General features: G+C 37.8%; 1 protein-coding gene across 2 annotated transcripts in view; it reads right to left on the bottom strand.

Annotated features, from left to right (window-relative positions):
* The window catches only part of LOC147854403 (endoribonuclease Dicer homolog 4-like), a 34881-nt gene that overhangs the window by 5601 nt on the left and 5040 nt on the right, over positions 1-24240 (bottom strand). The window contains exons 2-21 of one of the 2 annotated variants that reach the window (XM_087331596.1): positions 10078-10255; positions 9868-9981; positions 9652-9786; positions 9478-9553; positions 8547-8615; positions 8387-8467; positions 8165-8226; positions 7936-8076; positions 7713-7835; positions 6988-7120; positions 6814-6904; positions 4930-5104; positions 4667-4827; positions 4365-4586; positions 3723-3988; positions 3385-3650; positions 1711-2129; positions 1536-1633; positions 1211-1440; positions 924-1133 (exon numbers count right to left, since the gene is read on the bottom strand). In XM_087331596.1, coding sequence (XP_087187722.1) covers positions 924-1133; positions 1211-1440; positions 1536-1633; positions 1711-2129; positions 3385-3650; positions 3723-3988; positions 4365-4586; positions 4667-4827; positions 4930-5104; positions 6814-6904; positions 6988-7120; positions 7713-7835; positions 7936-8076; positions 8165-8226; positions 8387-8467; positions 8547-8615; positions 9478-9553; positions 9652-9786; positions 9868-9981; positions 10078-10255 — 3250 coding nt within the window. The remainder of the gene's footprint in view (positions 1-923; positions 1134-1210; positions 1441-1535; positions 1634-1710; positions 2130-3384; positions 3651-3722; positions 3989-4364; positions 4587-4666; positions 4828-4929; positions 5105-6813; positions 6905-6987; positions 7121-7712; positions 7836-7935; positions 8077-8164; positions 8227-8386; positions 8468-8546; positions 8616-9477; positions 9554-9651; positions 9787-9867; positions 9982-10077; positions 10256-24240) is intronic. The other variant, XM_087331597.1, reaches the window with a different exon arrangement.

The following is a 24240-nucleotide window of genomic DNA, read 5'->3' as shown; positions in this document are numbered from 1 at the left end:
TCCTGCTCCTTCAATACAAGAGATCAAGCAATGGCAAAGGTAAACACTTCTTTGAGTATCATAATAATTCACTGTTTCATACAATTTAATATGTGATGTCCTGGAATGTCTACAGGTTTTACGAGTTGATTGTTGTAGGGGGGCAAAGTCGTACATTAAACAGAGTTTATTACAAAAATCTCAATGTTAACAGTAAGGTAGATTACTAGGTGAAAGTGGTGATGTTTGGCCTATTTAATTTTCAAACAAGACAATGCTGGAATCAATGATAGTGAAGACGTCCAGACAACGGAAATAAATTGAAATGTCATTCTAAAAAGGACAATTGGTTTTCACCTGGTTCTGCAACCCTTTGTTAGATTAACATGTCAAAGGACCAGTAATCAAGATAGATATAAAGGAACTCGCGATAGGAACAATGCGATCAGAGGCTAAAGACACAATTTCAAAGTGGCAAGGCAACATCAGAGGGGGAGGGGCTTGATTCTGTTTTATAGCTTCTGGAGATGACCAAATGTCATTTCACATAACGATGATAATGATCTCTTAGAATTTCTTCACAGATTCTTACCATAGCTACCTCTTCATTTTCGCCACTTCTACTCTTTAGGCTGGCAAATATTTAGAAGTAGTTAGCACCTCAGATGTCAACTTTTCTTGTTTAGGATAAACCAAATTGAATGAAGCCATAACAACTTTTGCCAACCTTGTTTAGGGTTCATTTAATATGAAACTACAAGACTATGTGACTATTTTCAAGTTTTCTACATTAAATGACTAAGGCCTCTAGGTTCATTCCAGTAATCTGTGAGCATCATGAAATACCTCAAGACATTCTGCAAAGGAAAAAGACCCATTGATAATTTAATCTACTTGAGATTCTTAACAAATACATATTTATAAGATCCACATAAAGGACATACAGGAAGACCATAATTGCTCCCAAGCATGTATAGTGACGAATTGCAGATCTTCTTTTTGCGCTCCAAGCTCAGAAATCCTTCATGTGCTTCACTATGTCTCACAAATAGCTGGCAGCTAACAGCAAACTTCAAAAACGAATCTCCAAGCAGCTCCAATCTTTCAAGTGAAAAATGTTCAGAACAATTTTCTGTTGTCAGAGCTTCTAAAACCTTAAGGCAAATAAAAAAATTAGTCTGGGACTTCATAATAATGCCCACATTGTCAAAGATTGAAGAAAGAAGAGCACCTTGTCAACCGAAACAAGTGATCCCTGCGGAAACTGTGAACTGAAAATATCACGCAACTGAGTTGCAGCAAGAATACCTTCAAGCCTTTGCATGAACGATGGCAAAAGAATGGCGGCATTGACAAGACTGTCATGCAAACCATACATGAGTATATCACAAATCTCAGCAGGAAGCTCGACAATTGACTTAGGATGGTAAGACGAGTTCCCCATATTGTAGTCATTTACATCTGATTGGAAACAAAAATGTTATCCCTTCTATAAGAATAAATTAAAAGAGAATGATGCAACAGTGTTGGCAGTAGAAGTTGGGGTGTTGCGTTACCTTTTTTTACATGTCTGACTTGCAAACAGTTGTACGCTTCTCCTAAAAAACTAGCCTTTAGTAAAGGTTGTTCTGCATGCAGAATTTCTATATTGTGTCTGAAAAGAATCTGTAGGAGTCAGATGATTGAAGTCCTAGAACCAGGTGAAACTGAAGAAACCAAAAAATGTCTCACCTTTTCTGGAAATAATCAACATAATTTTCGTACTTGGGATCTGGAAAATGACTAAGAGGAGTTAAATTGTTGAAAACGTCCATTATTCTGTAAAGTTTATTTCCTCCTGTAGTTCTAACCAGCAAACCAGGAACCTCATTTACTGGAATAATTGCATTTGTGAATTGTAAGGTTCCAGTGACGGAACTAGAAAAGGTCTCATTTTGAAATTCCACAGAATGAGACTGTCTGGAAGTGCAAAGTTCATGTATTCTAATCCAATCGATTTCATGGTGAGTAAAATCTTGACTTGATCTCATTGGTAATAGTAAATACCATCCCTCATCTGTTGTGAACCTTTGCACATGATTTAGATTTTCCAAATTATGATCTAATATGATTGAAAACAATGTTGACTGATACTTTTCTGCTTGAGAGATCTGCCATCAAACACAAATGCATTATCTATAGCAAAGTAAATCTTTATTAGATCATGTTTAATTGGGAAAATGCACCATTCAATCTCTCATCAATTAATGGATACTTGAAAGCATAACCTGTATTTCTATAATATGCCAAAACGTCAGATCTTTATTGTGGGGAAGGTTCACAATTGATCCGACTACTCAATAAATTAGAATTAAGAATTTGATTTCGACTGATACTTCGAAATAATATTATTACTTAAGAAATAGTGTGTTAATAGTAGCTGTTTTGGTCTCTCTAGTACCTTCAATCCTTCCTGTACCTCCAGGTGGAGAAATAAGTAGGAAGAACGTTCCTCCATGTGCTCTTAATATTGTCAGGCAGCCTAGGAACTAAAGTAAGCCCCTGAAAAAGCACTATATTTGTGTTTACAGGAAAAGCGGCCCCTATTCTCCCAAATGTAGTTCAGTTCTGAACCATAAATATCCCATATAAGAAAATTCATGTCGGCAATAATAAGCAGTCCACTAATACAAGTACAAAGGTTGCAGATAAACCTATGGTAATTGGTACTAACACAACAAATCTCAGTTCTAGCCCCATAGTTGAAAGTATAAATAAAACACGGCATGCATAGTCCCATTCTCTGTACTACGTCCCAGGGAAATAAAACACTAATATATTGAAGAGCCTGGTTTCTATTACTTGAACCTTAACCACAAATTCACAGCTGCCTAAAATACAGGTGGAAGTTCCTTTTCATGAGAACTGACCACTACTAATTCTTCTTCCATCTAAATTTCTCAGGTAACTACTAAATATGATTCAGCATATTTCTCAGGCTGAAAATCATCTCTCTCCCCTTTGATGTGTATTCGTATGAAACAGATTTCGGGCTATAACAGAACTTTGTTGATATAATACTTTTCTTCAAATCTTGAAGTTCTTTGGCTTTGTATAATAATTCATTGCACTTCCTTTATTCCAAGAAAAAGAAAGTTTCACGGTACTGACAAGACAAACTCAAAAGTAAGAGTACAAGAATCTTCGCATTACCCTGTATCTTTGCATCATATTATTTGAACCTAAATGAATGAAAGACTTTTCTCTATCAGATTCGTGATAAAGCCAATTTCTGATGTTCTGAATTACACTTTCAGGGTCTCTTTGGAGAAATCATTCCATAAATAATAAATTAAATTAGGTTTCCTGAGGTTGTCAACGATATTTTATCTGCAATAAAGGGGGTTTTGTCTTATTCAAAATTACCTGTTCATTATCAAGAGAGATATTTTTAATTGGTTCCAGCTTGCACGACACTGTTTTCCCGTGACGCAACTCAAGAATTAATGAGATATTTATAACAGTTTCTGGCATCGGAGATTGTAGCAATAATGCAAAACTTGTGTACTCCTGGTTAGCAGGAGTACCAACAAAAGATATCATGTATGCGTGCAAAGATATTATATTGGGGTTGATTGTCTTTGTTGGGAGGATCCAAACAGCTGGTACAATGGTTTCCTGCAGTATTAAAGCTGCAAAAATATTTCCATGAGCTTGAGAAACGCTATTAAACAAGTCAAGAACCGTCAGAGAATGTTACCCACATTTTCCCATATTACTGGAATTAAAAGAGCTGTCACTATTTTCACTTGGGATGCTGCCTGTTCGTGGTAGAAGATTATCTGTTAATTCTCCTTTTAAGTGCAATATAAAGCATGCTCTCAAGCAAACTGCCTTCTTCGCGACAGATTTCGACATCCGTGGTTCTCCTGCAACAAACCTAATTAATGCATTTGAAGGAAGAAGAACATCGCATTTTATTCCATCTGGTTCAGAGCTATATCTGAATATGGGTTTGGGACTATAGAACCTGATAAATCAATAATGTAGAGATTATTAGTCATGCATGAAGGCAGAAATAGTTTAGCAAAAACACGAAGCCTTAAATTCAAGATCACTTGCTAATAAACCCCTCTATCATGCAAAATACATCAAATGTTCTTGTTTCAAAACTCCTCGGCAATGTTTTCACAAGTTCAACTACTAATCAGCCGATATATATCGTATGTCCAGATAACTAATGCTGGAAATGGTAAATCAGAAATGCCATGCCATTATAGGAAATTTATTTTCAATCTATCAATCTAAAGTTATTTTTTCCAATTAAACTTAGGATGTTTTTTAATCAAATAAAAGGAAAAATTCAAAATGTTATCAGTGCAAATACATTCAAAGTTCAGGCTTACTTGTCACCCGGAAGCGTGGAGCAATAAAAATGGAGCAATTGCACACTTGATTGGATGCTTACAATTGCTCCTGTCTTCTCCACTTGGAACATTTCTGTTTCCAAATTCTGGGACTTTCTGGTTGAAGCAGTACTTGTTTGAAAATCATTCATAATTTTTTCCTTTACAAAATGCTCATTGTGAACAAGTGCATCTAGCAACTTTTCTTCAGCAATATTTGCCCTGTGCAGGGTAGTTTTGTTTTGTTTACGTTTAGAAGCAACAATCTATTTAAACTACAATTACATCTATTAGAGTGCCACCTGTCCTTGAGAATAATGTAGTGAGAAGCCCGCACACGTGCACGCCCACGTGACTGTATATAGCTGCGTAGTGTTTTTGGCATGTCAAACTGAATTACCAAGTTGCATTGCTGGATATCTAATCCTTCTTCTGCTACACTTGTTGCAATCAGCAGGTTAATCTGCAAATGCACTGTATTCATGAGAATATATGCATTCTGTAAATGCCTTGTTATATTTTCCAGAAAAAATAACCCTGTGAAATCCAATAAGAAAAGACTTACTTGTCCCGACCGAAATTTATTTACTGTGTCTGTCAGAGATTTTCTGGATGAGGAGTGCATCCCTCCAACAACGTAGTGGCACTGCACAGATTCAAAAATAGAAGAAAGGAAACTTGCCAAGACTTTTGCTGTTACAACTCTTTCCACAAAAATTATACACCTTTCTTGTGGAAGCCTGCATTTAGTGTGAGACATAGAGTTCAGCATACTGTTTCAAATCTGAAAGACTTTCATTAAGATTATTTTGTTAGCTAACTCTCCTTTATATCAACCTTGCAATAGGCTTGTCAAGAAATCACATAATTTGTCCATAAGTTTAGGAAACCAGCAATTTGGCCTTACAAAATATCTAGCATATCGTGGGGTAAGGAGGGAGTGGGAGGCAACCCATAAAGGCATTGACTGAAGAGATTCCTTCAGCGGAGATGAAATCGTCGAGAATTCCACCTGTTTGCACTGTTTGCAGTCAAGACTACACTTTGCAAGTTTAGCATAAAGGCCATATTCTCATAGTCATTTTAGTACTTGACAAACATGAGAATCATCCTCCTCTTGTGTTTTTGAATAAATCAATAGATCATCTAGATAGATGATTAGAAAGATGTTCAAAAGATCTCGAAAAACGCCCTTTTCTATGTGCTGAAAAACTAATGGTGCGTTTGTGATCCTGAATAGCATGCCTGTATACTCAAAATGCCCATATCGAGTGCAGAAAATTGTCTTCCACTTGTCTCCCGTTGGGACTGATAGTCCAAACGACCGGAAGAATCCCCACACCTGTACAATAGGTAGGAAATTTTGGCCCTCTGTTAATGGAGGTTGTACCATAGCCGGCATCGGTGGCCGGGAAAAGAAGCAAGTCGAAGGGCGCTTGAAGGCTTGCGGAGCCTTGGGCCCCGACGAAGAGATCAGTGGCATAGTGGAGGCGGTCTCGTTCGACAACACTCTCGGGCATATCGAGAGGGCAGTCGAAGAGGATCTGAGCGAAGACCGGATGATTCTGGTCAGTTCGGTTGAAATGTACAAAGTCATCGCGGACTTCGGGAAGATGGTCAGGGCGGATCGGACCGCCCAAGTGGGCACTAAGTACAAGACTGTGGACCGGAAGGTAAGGCCAATCGCGACACCCTTACCGGAGGACAGCTGGGAGAGGAGGAGAGAGGTCACGACTCACGTATGTGCAAGCAAGTGAATGAATCAGCGAAGAGGCATAATCAAATCTTAACGCCAACAGAAGTTTGAATTAGAAACATGTGAGAAGAAATCTACATTATGCAGAATTTAGTTTAAGGGAGAATATATTTTGTCAGCTACAAGATGCATATATTGTAGTATTGATATGGTATCCTCAGTGGCCAAGAGTAGATGAAGACTCATACATATGCATTCATATGATGTGTTATAGAATACCCAGGCTTTAAGTACACAATTCCCACATGGAATTTCTATCACTTCTCCAAAGAGCAATGGTTTGACTCGGCAATGCAGAAATCTGGACTAGTGAGGAGGTTTGACATCAAAATGTCCTTAGTTCCAAGCATAGTATGAAGCATTTGCATTCGTGAACATTCTTATCATTCAAGTATGAAAAACACCCTCGAAGTATGGTAAATACCATACTTTGGCACTCATTATTTATTATAAGGTATTTATTTTTAGGGTAAGAAAGTTAAGGTAAGTTAAGGTAAAAAGTGTAAAAAAAACAAGAATGTTTCAATAACATACACGTTCGTTTGCAAACATATGAAAACGAATGTTTGGGCTAACGAACACGAATATTACGTACTATGGTTCCAAGATCTAGATTCAGGTGAAGTTTCATTTTTCATGGAGGAAAAGACTTGACGTAGAACTTAGAATACATGTTCATATGACACCACTGACCTAAACCTTCGAAGCAACTTCACCATAGAAATCACTTTATTGGAAACAATGTCTGGTTTGAGATTATCAAACTCTAGATTCTCAAATTCATCTGTTATCCAAAATGAGAAAGCAAAGGTAAGAAATCTTACATCAAAACAAGTTCCAAAACTAATAGAAAAGGAACTTGATTACCTTTTGAGTATTGTTTATCAAAGCATCCAGAAATGTCCCTTAAGAGTACTCCATTATCTTCATCTACAGCTGCTTCATAGTTTCCTTCTTCAGGGAGACGATATGCAAATGAGGTGGAAGCATCTATAACTGCCTGTCAATATACATAAATTGCAAGTACCATATCAATTTTTTTCAGAATTTCCAATTTGATTGGTTTCATCTGTGTATGAACATAATAGGAGTCACAAGGAAGTGTAAACAAGGTGATCGCTTAAAACTTTTGGCACGTTGTCCATACAAAAAACTTTTTCTTCATGCATCAGCATTCTGCCCTTTTCTTCCTCCTATTTTTCCCTCTAGCTGATATCTTTAGTCAATTCATTCATCTCAATCACTTGGTTCTAGAATTACACCAGGGATTTATAGTGCAAATACTAGAAGAACTCTAATAGAGAAAAGAAAGGTCATATATGCCAAGTAACTAAGAAACCCTTATATGACCTGCATCTTATTGTATCAGATGATTCTTTCAATCTGCCTTGACTTTCCACATAAAGAAGATAGTGGTATGTTATGCATCTACTCTTCGAAATTTGTCAGGCTACAGTTTAAAAAAATAACCTCTGACCTCTCCACTTCTTCCCTTTTCTACGTGACTTTCCCTCTAGATTTGGAACTGTGCATATAAAGCAGAAGAAATGTCCATGTGCAACTATATAATGACTTGGAAAACTAGAGCATACTTGTCTTGCGAACCACAGTCCAAGCTCATAGATGCAGTATTCCAAATCTCTGTAAATCCTATCTATGCCAGGAGTCTTCCTTTTCCAGTACTCTATATTCCCTGCAGCTTGCAAGCAATCTTCCTGCCACAGGAAATATATAGCACTCATGTTAAAGCTCATACATAAACTCCAGACAGCCCGTTGTACACAACAATATTAATCTCAACTGAGAATTTTCCACCTTGAGTTTGCAGTTGTTGATCCTCTTCACAAAGGACTGTAATCTGTCATAAGAATCATAAACTCTATCATATTCAACCACTTCAATGTTTGGACTTGGAACCAAGGCATCAAGTTCCCTCCTGTCCTCCACTATCATGATCTAGAAAAAAATGTATATTTTTCAGATATGCATTTAGCCCGACATTTTTAAGATGGATTTTGTTGCATGAAACATATCACATTTATACCTTTGCATCGAGCAAATTTTCTAATGCTTCCAAATCTTGGCTACTTTGTAGATCACAGTTGCCTGCATTAAGAGAGGTTAAAAGATAGTCACGTCAAAGTGATCTGACAATTGAAATCAGATTACTGCAAACAAATATGAGCACTAAGACACATAATTAAATCCATAAAGACAGGTCAAGCATGCAAAGGATATGGCCAAAATGGAAGAACAGATTTAATACATTCCCTTTCAAGCCGCTTTCTTTTCAGAACATGCACCCAATAAGTGAAGGTTCCAAAAATTATGTTGAGCAGAGAAAATCCTAGAACAAAACAGTCCAGTTCAGAACAGTGCAGACTGAGAGGAGCCCAGATCAATCAACACCAAACGAAGTCAATGACGAGAATGGATGTGTAGAAGAACTGCCTTACAACTTGTCAGAGGGAGTTTCAGCAAACAGTGTTGTCTTGCTGGATAAAAAGGTAGATTGAAGTTTAGCTGAAGGGCGGATGACGATGTGAGCAAGGCTTAAAATCCAGATGATGAACACTCAACAAACAAGACCGTTGAAAAGAACCAAGTGAATAAGCCGATGATACCATGGTTCACCTCAACATTGCAGAATGAGCTGAAGATGTCTCACCTTTAGAAAGTGCATAATAGGGATCCCAGATGACATGGGATGCAGATATTCAGACTGACTCATTCCACCTTCATTACTATGGCCAAATGTATGGTGTGAGTTAATCACACCTTGAGGTGTCCTCTGTCTTTTAAAAGAAAGACTGACTAAGATGGAAACCAAAAACTCAACTCAATGAAGAAACAGAACAAATTAACTTGTCCTGGTTAATATACAGCCCTCTTTTATTAAGAAAGACTGACAGAGATATAGAACATGAATTCAACCCAATCAAGGTACAGAACACATTATTTGACCTAATTTTATCAAAAAAAATTATGATAATGAGGTCCAAATAATATGACAGCTCTGAGTAACCAAAAACACGGCTTGGATGAGTATACTCTAACTAAATGATGTTGTACCAGAGGTAAGAGGGACAGAATTAGATAATGTTGCAGCCAGTTCAAGCTACACCACTCAATATTAAGGCAGCTCTCTGCTAGTGTCCATGCTACTGTGAGAATTGGGTCCTCTTCCTATTATATCTTAACGTCATACCACCATAATCCAAAGTGAAATACTACAATATTTATCATCCACTCATCCACACTATCAGGTAAATTATGCAAAATGTTTTTGCAGTCCTTTCATGTAATATAATGTTACATACCCCACCATTTGAAGTAGAAAACTATCAAGGATCTCACCTTTTCTGATGACTGGAGATGCAGTCATGCCAAGTATCCTTGGCCTAGAACATTCATCAACTTGGAAATAATATTCCTGTATATTAAGTATCATTTCCAACCAATCAAACCTAAAATCCAGAATAAATACTGAGGTAGATGTTTGCACAATGGAGCAAAACTATGATATTATACCTCCATAATCTGAGCATACGGATGTCCTTTTTGGCAATGATGGCATTCATCAAAAATCAGAACCCTGATACATTCCATTTTTACCAATGCATGACGCAAGGAATTCAAAAGGGCTTGAGGTGTCATAACAAGAACCTACAGTAAAAAGAGTTCAGATATCAACATAGATAAGGATTAACTAATGAATATCACTGAGAATATCGATTAAACATGCACCTGTAGGTTGCATATATCATTTTCCCATTTCTTCAAGCTCCATTTTCCACCATCCTTTTGACTATTGTACTGGCCTACTTTAAGTTCTGAAAGTTCCTCGATCACATTTGCTTGCTACGTGTCACATGATCAAAGTTTTATTCCCTCATCCATAACATATATACAAATTATAAATTGCCAGCTTAAGGTTGTTGAGGGATATTGACTGACCTGCTGCACAAGCATAACAGTAGGCACAAGAAATACAGCAATTCTCGGCGTCAAAGAAGGAAAAAGGTGGGACAACTCTTCCAGTAATAACACTGCTATCAATGTCTTTCCACAGCCAGTTTCAAGACACACAATGATATTTTTTTCTTTTGCTTTCCTCAGATATTCCATTTGATATCTGCCCGATAAAAGTAGAGTTTATCTATTAAGATCATATTTCAGTTTGACGTTCTTTTTAAACCAAGATCAAATTGCAGCAGTCCTTAGTTTTACTTGGACTTTGTAATGCTGATGAAATTGAGAGACAATGTTTCTAGAATCTATACTACTTTCAAGGACCTCAAAACATTATTTTTGGAAATCCAATCCATCCATGAGATACTAGAAAGAAAGATAAACGCTATATCACTGTCTTTGAAGAGGCCAAAATGGCCTATGAGACCAATGAAGGTATTGCTTCCTGAATGCTGCCTAGTCTTTGGGAACAAGAAAACAAAACTTACATAGCTAAATACGAGGAACCAAAGAGTCTAGTTAAATAACCATTTCAGGTTCTGATCTTAGGTAAACTGAAACTTCTGCGTCTGGAAAACCTCCACACGTCTGCTTCAAGATGGAGAGGTCTCCAAAACGAGAGAATCACCTTTAGTACCAGATGATAATGGCCTTTATTTGTCAATGACAAGGGTGACAGGGCTACGGTTCAAATAGTTGTGAACTATGTGCATGACACATTGATATTACCCAATCAAATATTAACCTCTTTTGAGTGTCTTAGTCGGCATCCTACTTTTGTACAGCTTGATTGACATTAAAGGTAAAGAGGGATGTTTAACAGATCAGCTATTGAGAGATGACGTTCAGCAAACAGGACTGTAGTAGAGATGAGAGTAGAGACACACAGATCTTTGGTGTACCCAACCGCCTTGATTGGTACACAAAAAAAAAAGGTTATTATATTAGTTAACCTTACAAAGAAAGTGGTGTGTTCACATTACAAAAGGAGGTGTCCTGTCCAGGTGAACAATGTGTTCACATATACGAATAATTACCTAATTTGTGAACTACAGGCCTTTACACCTAACAACCTCCCACTTAAAGGTCCGATGTGAACATTCAAGTAACTCCCACTAACTGTATGCAATGCTCATGTTGAGCTTTGCCAAGACTTTTAGTGAGAATATCTGCAGGATTATCCTATGTTTTGATCTTGGTCAATGTGACTAGACCATCTTCCAAAACTTGTCCGATAAAGTGATGTCGCACATCAATGTGTTTGGTGCGCGAATGAAACATGGCATTCTTAGCCAGATACATAGCACTCTGGCTATCACATCCTAACAAAGGAGTACTAACAGACATGCCAAGATCTTCACCAAGTCTGTTGAGCCATATAGCTTCCTTTGAAGCTTCTATAGCTGAATTATATTCAGCTTCAGTAGTACTCAATGCTACAATCTTTTGCAATTTGGAGCACCAAGACACTGCTCCACCAGCAACCGTAAATATATACCCGCTAGTAGACTTACGTGTATCCAAGTCACCTGCCATGTCTACATCACAATATCGCTGCAAATTTAATGCACCCTTCCCATAGCATAAACATTTTCTCTGTGTACCTTTAAGATGTTGGAGGGTGGCAGCTCCAGCCCTGCACTCTCTTTCATATTTATTATCTTTGTACTACATTCTCTCTTTTCTCAGATTCTTCTCTCTCTAGAATCTGCAACTCTTTAAATGCCTTCTCTCTCTAAAATCTGCAATGCTTTAAATGCCTTTTCTCTCTTCTACCTTTTCCAAGATATTCCTAGTTTTTTGTACCTGTTTGGTAGTACAAGAGTCACTTAACTACCAAACAGCCATTTCACCCACATTCCCCAATTTTGTATAAATAGGCTATACCAGCCTCTTTTGTATAAGTTTTCATTTTCTTTTTTGTTACTTAAAACAAGCTCTATTCCTTGGCTGTGTCTTTGCTCTTTGCAACCATTTTTTCTACTGCTGTCTAACAGCCTTCTCACAGCTTGGCTGTGCCTATTTTGTTTTAAGTCTTCCGCTGCTGCTATTAACAGCTTTTCTCACATGGTATCAGAGCAGTGAGGTCTCCATATCCTCAGCCTGATTTTTTTTTGCCAAAGAGCACACAGACCTATCTTCTTTTATCCCTCCCTCCCAACCCTACAGAGGAGGCTCTTCTGTTTTCTTTTCCCCTTATTTGAGCCTCACCTAGCATCTAGGGAGAAGTAGAAAGACCCTGAGTATCTACTTACAACTGCTGTAAATTGTCCAGCTGTAGCTCAAGAGGAGGATATCCATGGCCTCACATGCCACCATTGTTTCATCAACCATTCCCCAACTCCCCAAAGAATCCATCTTGGATGGGAACAATTACTTGGATTGGGAGCTACAAATAAAGACCTTGCTACAATACCATCGTTTATGGAATGTAGTCAATGGTAGTGACAAGAAACCACCAGTAGCTTCATCCTCTTCAACCAAATCAGTTGCTGGCTCATCTAACGCTGAGATTGAAGCTTGGCTAGATAAGGATTCTCGTGCTCATGCTTTCCTCATGTTTAATATTAAACCGAGCATCGCTCGTCAATTTCAAGATAAAGATGACGAGACAGCCAATGAACTATGGACAGCCATCAAAAGGAGGTATCATCGAGCTAATCATGCTCAAATGATAGCTATTGAAAGCCAACTAGCAAATCTCAAGATTCATGACACTCCCAACATCATGGATCAAATAACGGAATTTGTCACTCTCCAAAAGGAACTAGTTTCTTTGGGAAGCAAGTCCACTGAAGTTGAGTTTGTGCATCGTCTAATGATAAAGTTGCCTGAGTCATTCTCAGCCTTTTGTGACACCATTTCTCTTCTTCCCAACACACCTGACATGAATACATTTCTTGGTATGCTACAAGATAGGGCAACAAGGAAGAAAAGTGCTCAAACTTCCAATGAGACGCTTCTACATGCGACAAGTAAAGGCAAGTGGAAGCAAAATGGTAACTCCTACAACAAACCCAATCCAAGACCGCCAAACAACCCAGCTTACAAGGAGCTCACTTGTCATTATTGTGGCTACAAAGGTCACATTCAGCCAGATTGTCGGAAAAAGAAAAGGGACAATGCTAAGAACTCTTCTTCTACCAGAAATCAACCTACACCGAAATCCAACTCGGCCCACTCAGCCAAAGAAACAGTTTTCCTTGGCATTGAGGAACATACTTCACATTTGGCTGGACCAACTACTTCAACCATCGATGAGTGGTTAGTAGATAGTGGTGCCACTTCACACATGACCTATGACAAATCCATTTTGCATGATGTGAAGCCTAGCTCTTCCCAAATCTCTATAGGAGATGCCTCAAGCATTGAGGCTTCATGTGTGGGTAATGTGGTTCTTGACAATTCTTCAAGTGAAGAACCTGTCGTTCTTCAAGATGTGCTACATGTGCCTCGCATCTCTACCAACCTACTTTCGGTTTACAAAATCACCAAGCAAGGTTATGGAGTCTACTTTGATAGCTCAGTTTTGGAAGTGATTGACACCAACAACCTACAAATTGTAGCTAGTGGCACACAAGAAGGGGGTTTATATCGCCTAAAAAGCTCCCATAGCCCCTTGGAAAACTCCAAATCTCATCTTCTTCATCTTCTTCAAGGCTCTCATGCCTTGGTGGCACAAGAAGATCCCACGTTGTGACATGCTAGGTTTGGTCATCTCAACTATGATTCTCTTCAAAAGCTCTCCTCCTCCCAACTAGTTGAGGGTCTTCCTATTTTCAAATCTCCCAATACCCCATGTGTTGCTTGTCTTCATGGCAAGCAACATCGAGAGCCTTTCCCTCATGAAGCCACTCACCGAGCAACATCTATCTTGGAGTTAGTGCACATGGATCTTTGTGGTCACATGGATCTACTCTTGGTGGTGCACGCTACTTCATGCTTATAATTGATGACTTCTCCCGCAAGGTTTGGGTTTATTTTCTTGTAGAAAAATCCCAAGCCTTTGCAAAATTTCAAGAATGGGTAGCTCTCGTGGAGAACGAGACATCGAAGAAAGTTCGAAAGATCAGGTCGGACAATGGTGGAGAGTTTATCTCCAAAGCTTTCCACCATTTCTGCTCTCAACGAGGCATTGCTCGCCAATTTTCTACACCCAATACTCCTCAACAAAATGGAGTCGTGGAAAGGAAGAACCGGACAGTCCAAGAGATGGCTCGTACAATGTTATCTCAATCTGATCTTCCTCTCTCGTTTTGGGGTGAAGCTGTCAACACAGCAGTCTACATCATCAACTGCTGCCCAACAAAAGCAGTTGCTAGAATGACGCCTGAAGAAGCATTTACAGGTGTAAAGCCCTCAGTATCTCATTTTAAAGTCTTTGGTTGTGATGCTTATGTTCACATTTCAGATCATAAAAGGACGAAATTTGAGTCCAAAACCAAGAAATGCAAATTTCTTGGTTACAGCACACAATCTAAAGCATACAGGTTATGGGATTTAGAGTCAAAGTCCCTAGTCATATCTAGGGATGTTCATTTTGTGGAGTCTCCGCCGGATGACTCTAGGATTTTACCTGAGTTCATGGTTGAAATCCAAGCTCCTCCGGAATCTCCTATTTTAGACGAAGATGTCTCATCTTCAAGCCCCCCATCTCCTCCTACTCAATCTCTAACTTCGCCAACAATTCAAACCTCTCCCTCAACCCCACTTGTTTCCACTCCCTCTACAAACCAGCTTCCACCACTTCCCAAGTGGCTTCAAGCCACCATTCGTGATTCTCAGCTCTCCGATGCTGAACTTCATGAGTATACATCTGGTTCTCGAACACGTAAGTCACAACGGCCTCTTCACTCATGCAACTTTGCCTTATTGTGCACTGTTGTGCAATCAAAAGAACCCACAACAGCAAAAGAGGCCCTTGTTCTTCTAAAGTGGAAAGCAGCAATGGAAGTTGAACTTGATTCCATTGAGCGGAATCATACATGGGAGCTGGTCCCACGGCCTCCACATCGACAAGTCATTGGATTGAAATGGATTTTCAAGACCAAATCCCATGCTGATGGTACTTTGGATAAGCACAAGGCACGTTTAGTGGCAAAAGGCTACTCACAAGTTGAAGGAATGGATTATGAGGAAACTTTTGCTCCAACAGCAAGGTACACATCTATCCGATGTGCGCTTGCACTTGCTGCTCACAACAAATGGGCCATTTTTCAAATGGATGTCAAGTCAGCCTTCCTTAACGGTGACTTGAAAGAGGAGGTTTATGTTGAACAGCCTCCAGGTTTCGAGATTTTAGCGCAGAAAAACATGGTCTACAGGTTACACAAAGCCTTGTATGGCTTAAAGCAAGCTCCCAAAGCTTAGCATGACAAAATTGATAGCTTCTTTCTCTCTCTTGGGTTTCAGAACTGTTATGTTGACAACAATCTCTCTCTCTCTCTCTCTCTCTCTCTCTCTCTCTCTCTCTCTCTCTCTCTATATATATATATATATATATATATATATATATCCCGCTTCCAAGGCATGCCATTAATCAGCTCCTTGATTGACTCAATGTTGGACTGCCGTTCTGGAGCTAAGAGGAGGTGTTGGAGGGTGGCAGCTCCAGCCCTGCACTCTCTTTCATATTTATTATCTTTGTACTACATTCTCTCTTTTCTCAGATTCTTCTCTCTCTAGAATCTGCAACTCTTTAAATGCCTTCTCTCTCTAAAATCTGCAATGCTTTAAATGCCTTTTCTCTCTTCTACCTTTTCCAAGATATTCCTAGTTTTTTGTACCTGTTTGGTAGTACAAGAGTCACTTAACTACCAAACAGCCATTTCACCCACATTCCCCAATTTTGTATAAATAGGCTATACCAGCCTCTTTTGTATAAGTTTTCATTTTCTTTTTTGTTACTTAAAACAAGCTCTATTCCTTGGCTGTGTCTTTGCTCTTTGCCACCATTTTTTCTACTGCTGTCTAACAGCCTTCTCACAGCTTGGCTGTGCCTATTTTGTTTTAAGTCTTCCGCTACTGCTATTAACAGCTTTTCTCACATAAGATACCTGAAAACACACTTGACAGCCTCCCAATGTGCTTTCCCAGGATTAGACATATAGCGACTAACAACTCCCACTGCATAAGCAATATCTGGTCGAGTAGCTACCATAGCATACATTAGAGAACCACATGCTGATGCATAAGGAATTCCATTCATAGCATTGATTTCCATCTCATCCTTTAGACAATCATCCTTGCTGAGTTTAAGATATGACGGCAAAGGAACTCCAAGGGACTTTGCTTTTGCCATATTAAATCTGTTAAGCACTTTTTCAATGTACTTTTCTTGTGACCAAAACAACAATTTGTCTTTTCTGTTTCTACTGATTCTCATGCCCAAAATATGCTCTGCATTTCCCAAATCTTTCATAGAGAAGACCAATTTCAGTTGAACTTTTAGAGCATCAAGACTAGTCTTTCTTTTCCCAGCTAGCAACATATCATCCACATATAGAACAAGTATGATAGGATTGTCATCGATATCCTTTTTCGTGTATAAACAATGATCTGCATAGCTACGATCAAAGCCTTGAGAAAGCATAAAAGTATCAAACTTCTTATACCACTGTCGTGGTGCTTGTTTTAGGCCATATAACCTACGTTTTAGTTTGCATACCAAATGCTCCTTGTTAGAGACTACAAAACCCTCAGGTTGTTTCATGTAGATCTCTTCATTAATATCACCATGCAAAAAAGCGGTCTTTACATCCATTTGGTACAACTCCAAATTAAGTATTGCAGTGAGAGCAAATAGCACACGAAGTGTGGTCATCTTCACAACAGGAGAGAAGACCTCTTGGAAGTCAATACCTTCCTTCTGTGCATAACCCTTGGCAACTAATCTTGCCTTGTATTTTGGTTTCCCTTCAATTTCCTAATCTCTTATGTCAAAGCTCTAAACGAGAGTCGAATTCAGCAATAGCAAGAAACTTTCCAGGTAAAGCTTTACATTGCAAACAATACATAGTGCCCTTTTTGCAACCTTTCACAATAACCATAGATCCTTTCTTTAGTTTCCATAATCCACAACCGAATAATGTGGTGTAACCATGCAAATCCATCTATCCTACAGATAGCAAACTTTTCTTAATGCCAGGTACATACCTAACATCTTTGAGCACAAGCTCTTGACCATTATCCAAAGAAAAGTGTATGGTTCCAATACCATCAATATTGCAAGCACTATTGTTACCAAGATAAACTTTCCCATAACTGCCTGCGTCAAATGTGGTAAAGCACTCCAAACATGGAGTAACATGAAAAGAAGCCCCGGAGTCTACTATCCATGTCCGTGTCAATCCATCATCGATTGACAATAAAGCATCAATAACATCTGTTTTGGTGATTTGCATGTCTTGAACATGAGCTATAAAGGCATCACCTATAATACAAAGTACATCACCATCTTCACCAGATAGGTCTTCAATGATAACATTTGAAGCCATATTAGCTTTCTTTGTTGTATTAAACTTATCATCTTTATTTTTCTTCTCTCCTACATTCTTCTTCCTTTCTAGTTCCATCTTCCAATATCTACAATCAGGTTTCTTATGACCTTTACGGCCACAATGATAGCATCTGATATCTTGTTGTTTTCCTTTCCCTCTACTCTTACTTCTATTTCTTTGTCCTACATTTGGGTTCCTCTTATCATATCTCCCCCTAATATTGTATGCTGAACCACTACCTTCTCCACTAGATTGTCTTCTAATCTCTTCACTGAGAATAGAGCCCCACACACCATCGAAGGTCAAGGTGGGGCTATTAGATAGTGAAACAACTAATGTTTCCCACGAATCCGGTAAAGTCATAAGTAGGAAGATAGCTTTGAGCTTGTCATCAAAAGCTGGTAATCTTGAATCTTGTAGTTGGGAGAGAGTACATGTGAATAACGATAGATGCTCCGTTGCACCTTTCACCTCATCAAGCCTCGTACTGACAAGTTTTCTCATCAAATGCTCCTGATTCACAGGAGTAGTATTCTCGTAAGTTTTCTTAAGTTTCTCCCAAACTTGATGGGCAGTAGTCAACCCCTTTACATCTACAAGACTTTCATCAGAAACAGCCATTTTAATATATGTAATGGCTTTCTTATTCAGAGTGTTCCAAGCATCATTTTCCATGCTCTCTGGTTTCTTTTCTACGAGAGCATCTTCACAATCTCTTAGAAAGAGGATGCCCAGCATACGCTCTTTCCACAATTCGAAATCTTTTCCATCAAATGTCTTGATTTCAAAGAGGTTTTTCATTTCAGCTGAAGTGGAGGCCATTGCTCCCAAGATTTATGACAGATGCCTTCAGAAATTGAACAGAATACCAATAGGAAAGGGTCTGACAGATTTTTTATTTTTATTTTTATTTTATTTTTTAATCTGTGTTTTCTGTTGATACTGAATCTAAAGAAAAACAGCAAAGCAGAGGAAAGAGATTTGGCTCTAATACCAGTTAAAGGTAAAGAGGGATGTTTGACAGATCAGCTATTGAGAGATGACGTTCAGCAAACAGGACTGTAGTAGAGATGAGAGTAGAGACACACAGATCTTTGGTGTACCCAACCGCCTTTATTGGTACACAAGAAAAAAAGGTTATTATATTAGTTAACCTTATAAAGAAAGTGGTGTGTTCACATTACAAAAGGAGGTGTCCTGTCCAGGTGAACAATGTGTTCACATATATGAATAATTACCTAATTTGTGAACTACGGGCCTTTACACCTAACAACTTCTGCGTCTGAAAAACCTCGACACATCTGCTTCAAGATGGAGAGGTCTCCGAAACGAGAGAATCACCTTTAGTACCAGATGATAATGGCCTTTATTTGTCAATGACAAGGGTGACATGGCTACGGTTCAAATAGTTGTGAACTATGTGCATGACACATTGATATTACCCAATCAAATATTAACCTCTTTTGAGTGTCTTAGTTGACATCCTACTTTTGTACAGCTTGATTGACTTCTAGTATGAGGAATGTTGGAGCTAAAGAAAATAGTGATAGTTCTATGTTGATGAGCTGTTGTTTTTTATTGAACTTGTCTCTTGAATTCTATCAAGACTTGTCCCAAGAACTATTGACAGAGGTGAATCCCTCTTATTTCATTAAAAATGGCACACTTCCAAAACATAATGTTCTTTCTCTTTCACACACCTCCAAATGGCAAAATTGGCAGATTCATATTTCCATACATTTGCATGCATGTCTCCCACTCTCAATCTCCAACTCATGTGAAAAGGTTCTAAGCTATCCCATCACACTACGGGCTGTCTGAGATAGATTTGTACCTGTATAAGAAGGCTTAATAATGAATCCATCCTGTGATGTGCGTAAAAATAGTGCCTTATAGTGGGTCATCTTCGTATTAAGAGGTGTTGTGGAGCTCATACGTGTTCTTTCATTATTCAATTAAATAACTATAACTAAGACCAAACAGAGAATATAAATATCCACTTTCTTTCTCTCACATAGTGGCTATAACTATTATATGTCCCCACTAATTTTGTAGTCGACTAGTCCAGATCCCATCTAAGCTCTAAGGTGTGCATGGTGGACTACCATTCTGAGCTACTCTCATATGTAACAGAAAGTTTGGTTTCAGATATACATCTCTGTGAGAGTAATTCTATATGCCTATCTCGTTGATTCTCAATATTTCTAACAGCGTGGATGTGGACAATCCAAGATTTATTGGAATGGGGATAGTGTGTTTATGATTATGTCATGCGACTTGGATCATTCTTGCATGTGAAATACGCATATAGATTATCCTCACGTTCAACAGCTTTTAAATGAAACCCTTCAAAGGTACTCTTGAGCCTCTTGAATGTATTAATATTCTCTATCCTAGAACTAGATTATATTTGGAAGAGAACATAATTATTAGCCTAACTACCAATTATTACTAATTGATAGTAATGGTTAGACTTAATGATAGGCAAATTGATTATGAGAACAATTAATCACTACTTTTGATTAATCATGGAGAGAGAGAACAAAAAATGAGCACTTCAAAAAATATGAACAGTAAGTTCCAGTAGTCAAGATTTGCTAATCGCGGTGAAAACAAGAATGAGAAAAATAACTAAAAATGTAAAAATTAAGATTCGGAGGTGGTTCTTCCTCACCTCCTTAGCCTAGGCATAATCATGGGAGCTTGCAATAAGCTCACCACTAGTTTCAAGTGGTGGTTCTAATGCCCAATAGCAGCACCAAATATGCAATGTCTTTTACTATCCTTACCGAAGGCTACTTCTTACTCGGTGATCTTCTTGAGAACCATCTCAAGGTTGGTGTGCACAGACGTACCATTGTCTACCTTTTTGTGGGAAAGATGAGTGAAAATGTGTGTCAACCACACTCAAGCTACTTATGCGTAGACTAACTGCTAAAGCAAACACTAATTCGAATCTACAACTTACACATACAAGACAAAACTTTATGCTTAACCACAAAAAAACTTCACCATGTTTCCACCCAGAGACAAGATGTCACCAGCTCAATCTAGTCACATTAGTCCACTTAATGTAATCACAAGTTATTAAGGATACAAAAGTTTAGGCTTTTAACTTATAATCCCCGAGATAATTAAAAAGAAAGAAAGATATATTAACGTCTTTTAAGAGGCCAAAATGGCCTATAAGACCAAATAAGAGATTACATCTTGAGTGTTTTCTCGTCTTTGAGAACAAATCAAAATAAAATAAATATTACACAATAAATATAAAAGTAAATAAGATGAAAAGAGAAGAAACGAGGGAATCTGGTTTTTGGCACATGTGAGATTCTCAAGTTAGGTATATTGTAGCTTTTGTCTTCGAAAGATCTCTAGCATAGGTCAATCCAGAATGGAAATGTCTCCAAAGCGAGGGAAGCACCTACGATGGCGGGAGATAATGGCTTTTATCTGTCGATGACAAGAGTGTCGAGGTCGTGGTCCATGGAGCCGGGGCCTACGTGCACAGCAAATTGCTATTGGCTGATCAATTGTAACCCCTTTGTTATGTCCTGGTCTGGGGCCCATTTGTGTATCCCGTGATGGACTTGTAGCATTAGTAGGAGTGATGGGGCTAAAGAACGTTGTGATTGTTCTTTGTGGATGAGCTTGCGTGGTTGTATTCTTCAGCAACTTTTCCTGATGTCTCTTGATCTCTAGCAAGAAAAGTCCTAGGCATCGTTGGTCCTCATATTTCATTACCTTGCGTAGTGGGCCAAAGCCTTGTTTAAAGAGGCAATGGTATCTCCCTCTTATTTCATAAAAGACACTACAATGACAAACATAGTGTTCCTCAGATTCCACTCCTTGATGACACAATTGGCAAATTCTCTCTTCTAGAGGTAGTCTTGTATATCTACCTACCTCAATTTGTAGTTGATGTGATGAAGTTCGCAACTGCCCTATCACACTACGCAGCGCATAGGATAGATGTATGTCCATATAAGGTGGCCTGATAACAAATCCATCCTACGATGTATGTAAGAAGTGTGTTTTAAAAGAGAAAGAAAGATATATTATCATCTTTTAAAACGCCAAAATGGCCTATAAGACCAAACAAGAGATTACATCTTAAAATGTTGTCTCATATTTGAGAATAGCAAATTGGAGTGAACATAACTAAACAAAAAAGTAAATAGAATTAGAATTAAGACATGACTAAAGAATCTTGTCATCTATACATGTAAGATTCTCAAGTTAGATTACATCGTATTGTTTGACTTCAAAAGATTTCTAGTATAGGCCAATCCAAAATGGAGAGGTCTCTAAAGCAAGGGAAGCACCCACGATAGCAGGAGATAATGGTTTTGATAAGGGTGGTGAGATCATGGTCCACAAGGACAAGGTATACATGCATGAAAATTTGTCATTACCTAATCTATTGTGATCCCCTTGCAATGTCCTGGTTGGGATCTCATTCGGCTTAAAGAAAGTTGTAATTATTCTTTGTTGATGAGCTTGTGTAGCTGTGTTGTTGTCCTTCAACAACTTCTCTCTGTGTCTTTTAAGTACTATCGAAAAAATCCCCAAGTAATATTGAACCTCATATTCCATTATTACACATCGGGCTAATGCCTTGCTTAAAGAGGCAATGGTATTTCCCTCTTATTTCATAGAAAACAACACAATGACAAACATAGCGTTCTTCATATTCTACTCCCTAATGACATCATTGGCAAATTATTTCTTCTAGAGGTATTCATGTTGCCTTCCTCAATCTCTAACTGATGTGATGAAGTTCACAACTATCCTATCACATTGCACAACATATACGATAGATATAGCGAGAGGGATTACACCTTAACTCTAGGATAGATAGATATATAGATATCTTTTTAACATCCAAGAGAGATATATCAAATGAAGAAGAACCTTTACAAATGGTTAATAATTTTTCCCTCCTTGTTTAAATAAATTACAACTATGTTCCATATAATCATGCATAAGGTCTCATAAGCTATACATTATCATATAGCTCTCTTGTTTGCAATAATGACCCTGACATTCTTTACAGACAACACTTTGGCATGTTTGTTATACCATTGTGTTACTTGACCCAGGATAAGATCTTCATTTAAATATATGTTTTTGTCCTTTAAGGCCCTTTGCTTGGATAAAGAGGTTGTTTTCTTTCATATCCATGAACCAAATGATAAAAGCCTCAAACATAGACTTGTTTCCCCCCACCCTCAAGCCAGAGTAATTGGAATATCTAATGTCAATATCCTTATTTTAAGATCCCAACATCTTCTGGTCTTTTCCATTTTGAGTCCACCCAATGTTAGAACCAAGGATAAAAGATAGAGTGATGGAAGAAGGATAGAGAAGAATGGATGTATAAGATAGAGAAAGAAAGAGAATGGATACAAGATATGTAATGAGAGCTAAAGACTGGTGTTGATTCGAATTGATTTGAGAATACATGTATGCGCTTATTTATAGGTTTCTATAGAATAGCTTAGAGATTTCTAGAATGCTAGAATGTTCTAGACCTAGAATGCTCTAGGACATTCTAGAACATTCTAGAATAATCTAGAGTTTTTACAATAATCAATGTAATACAAGAAGTAGCTTTTATTGTTTCATATAACAATAAGCTATCTTAATGGTTGAGGTTTTCAAGTATGAATTACAAGGTTTGAGGTTCAAGTTCGGGTGACGCCATAATGGTCATGTGTTCATGACACCCAATGGCTTAAAAAATATCTCAATCCAAGGATCATTTGCTTTTATTTCGGTTTGCGCATCCTCCTGTGCCAAATCTTTACGTTAATGGATGTTGCATCCTTACAACTTACTAGATTTTCGGGTTAATGTCAACTAAATCTTCCTTTTCTTTTTTCTTTTTTCTTTTTTCTTTTTTCTTTTTTCTTTTTTCTTTTTTCTTTTCTCCTTTTTTTTTCTTTATTTTTTCTTTTTCCTTTTCTCGTTTTTTTCCTTTTTTCTTTTCTCGTTTTTTTCTTCTTCTTTTTTCTCGTTTTTTTCTTTTTTCTTTTTTCTTTTTTCTTTTTTCTTTTTTCTTTTTTCTTTTTTCTTTTTTCTTTTTTCTTTTTCCTTTTTCCTTTTTTCTTTTCCTTTTTTCTTTTCCTTTTTTCTTTTTTCTTATAGAGGTTTATATAATAATCATACCAAAAACTATCTAATACATGTTTCAGTCTAAAGACTCATCTTTAATCCTCAAAAGGCCTGCAAATTAAAAGAGTGAAACATTTCTGTTCAATCTAAATTTTCATCATGTCACTAGCTATAGACCATGATTTAGTAGTTTCTTGGTTCGAATAAAATTAATCGGTTTGGTTTGGTTTCAATTAGGTTTGGTTTTAAAACCAAAGTTTATTTGCAATAGTTTATCCATTTTTGGTTCACATTTTTTGTTTCCCTAATGGTGTTAAGTGTAAAGGCCCGTAGTTCACAAATTAGGTAATTATTTGTATATGTGAACACATTGTTCACCTGGACAGGACACCTCGTTTTGTAATGTGAACACACCTCTTTCTTTGTAGGGTTAACTAATATAATAACCTTTGTTTCTTGTGTACCAATCAAGGCGGTGGGTACACCCAAAAATCTATGCCTCTACTCTTATCTCTACTACACTCTTGTTTGC

Source organism: Azolla caroliniana, unplaced genomic scaffold (genome assembly GCF_043228905.1).
Source record: "Azolla caroliniana isolate FFs.n. ecotype wild unplaced genomic scaffold, voAzoCaro1.0.p SCAF_15, whole genome shotgun sequence".
Classification (NCBI taxonomy): Eukaryota; Viridiplantae; Streptophyta; class Polypodiopsida; order Salviniales; family Salviniaceae; genus Azolla; species Azolla caroliniana.
Note: the sequence above shows the minus strand (reverse complement) of the source record. Positions and strands in the feature narration are given on the sequence as shown.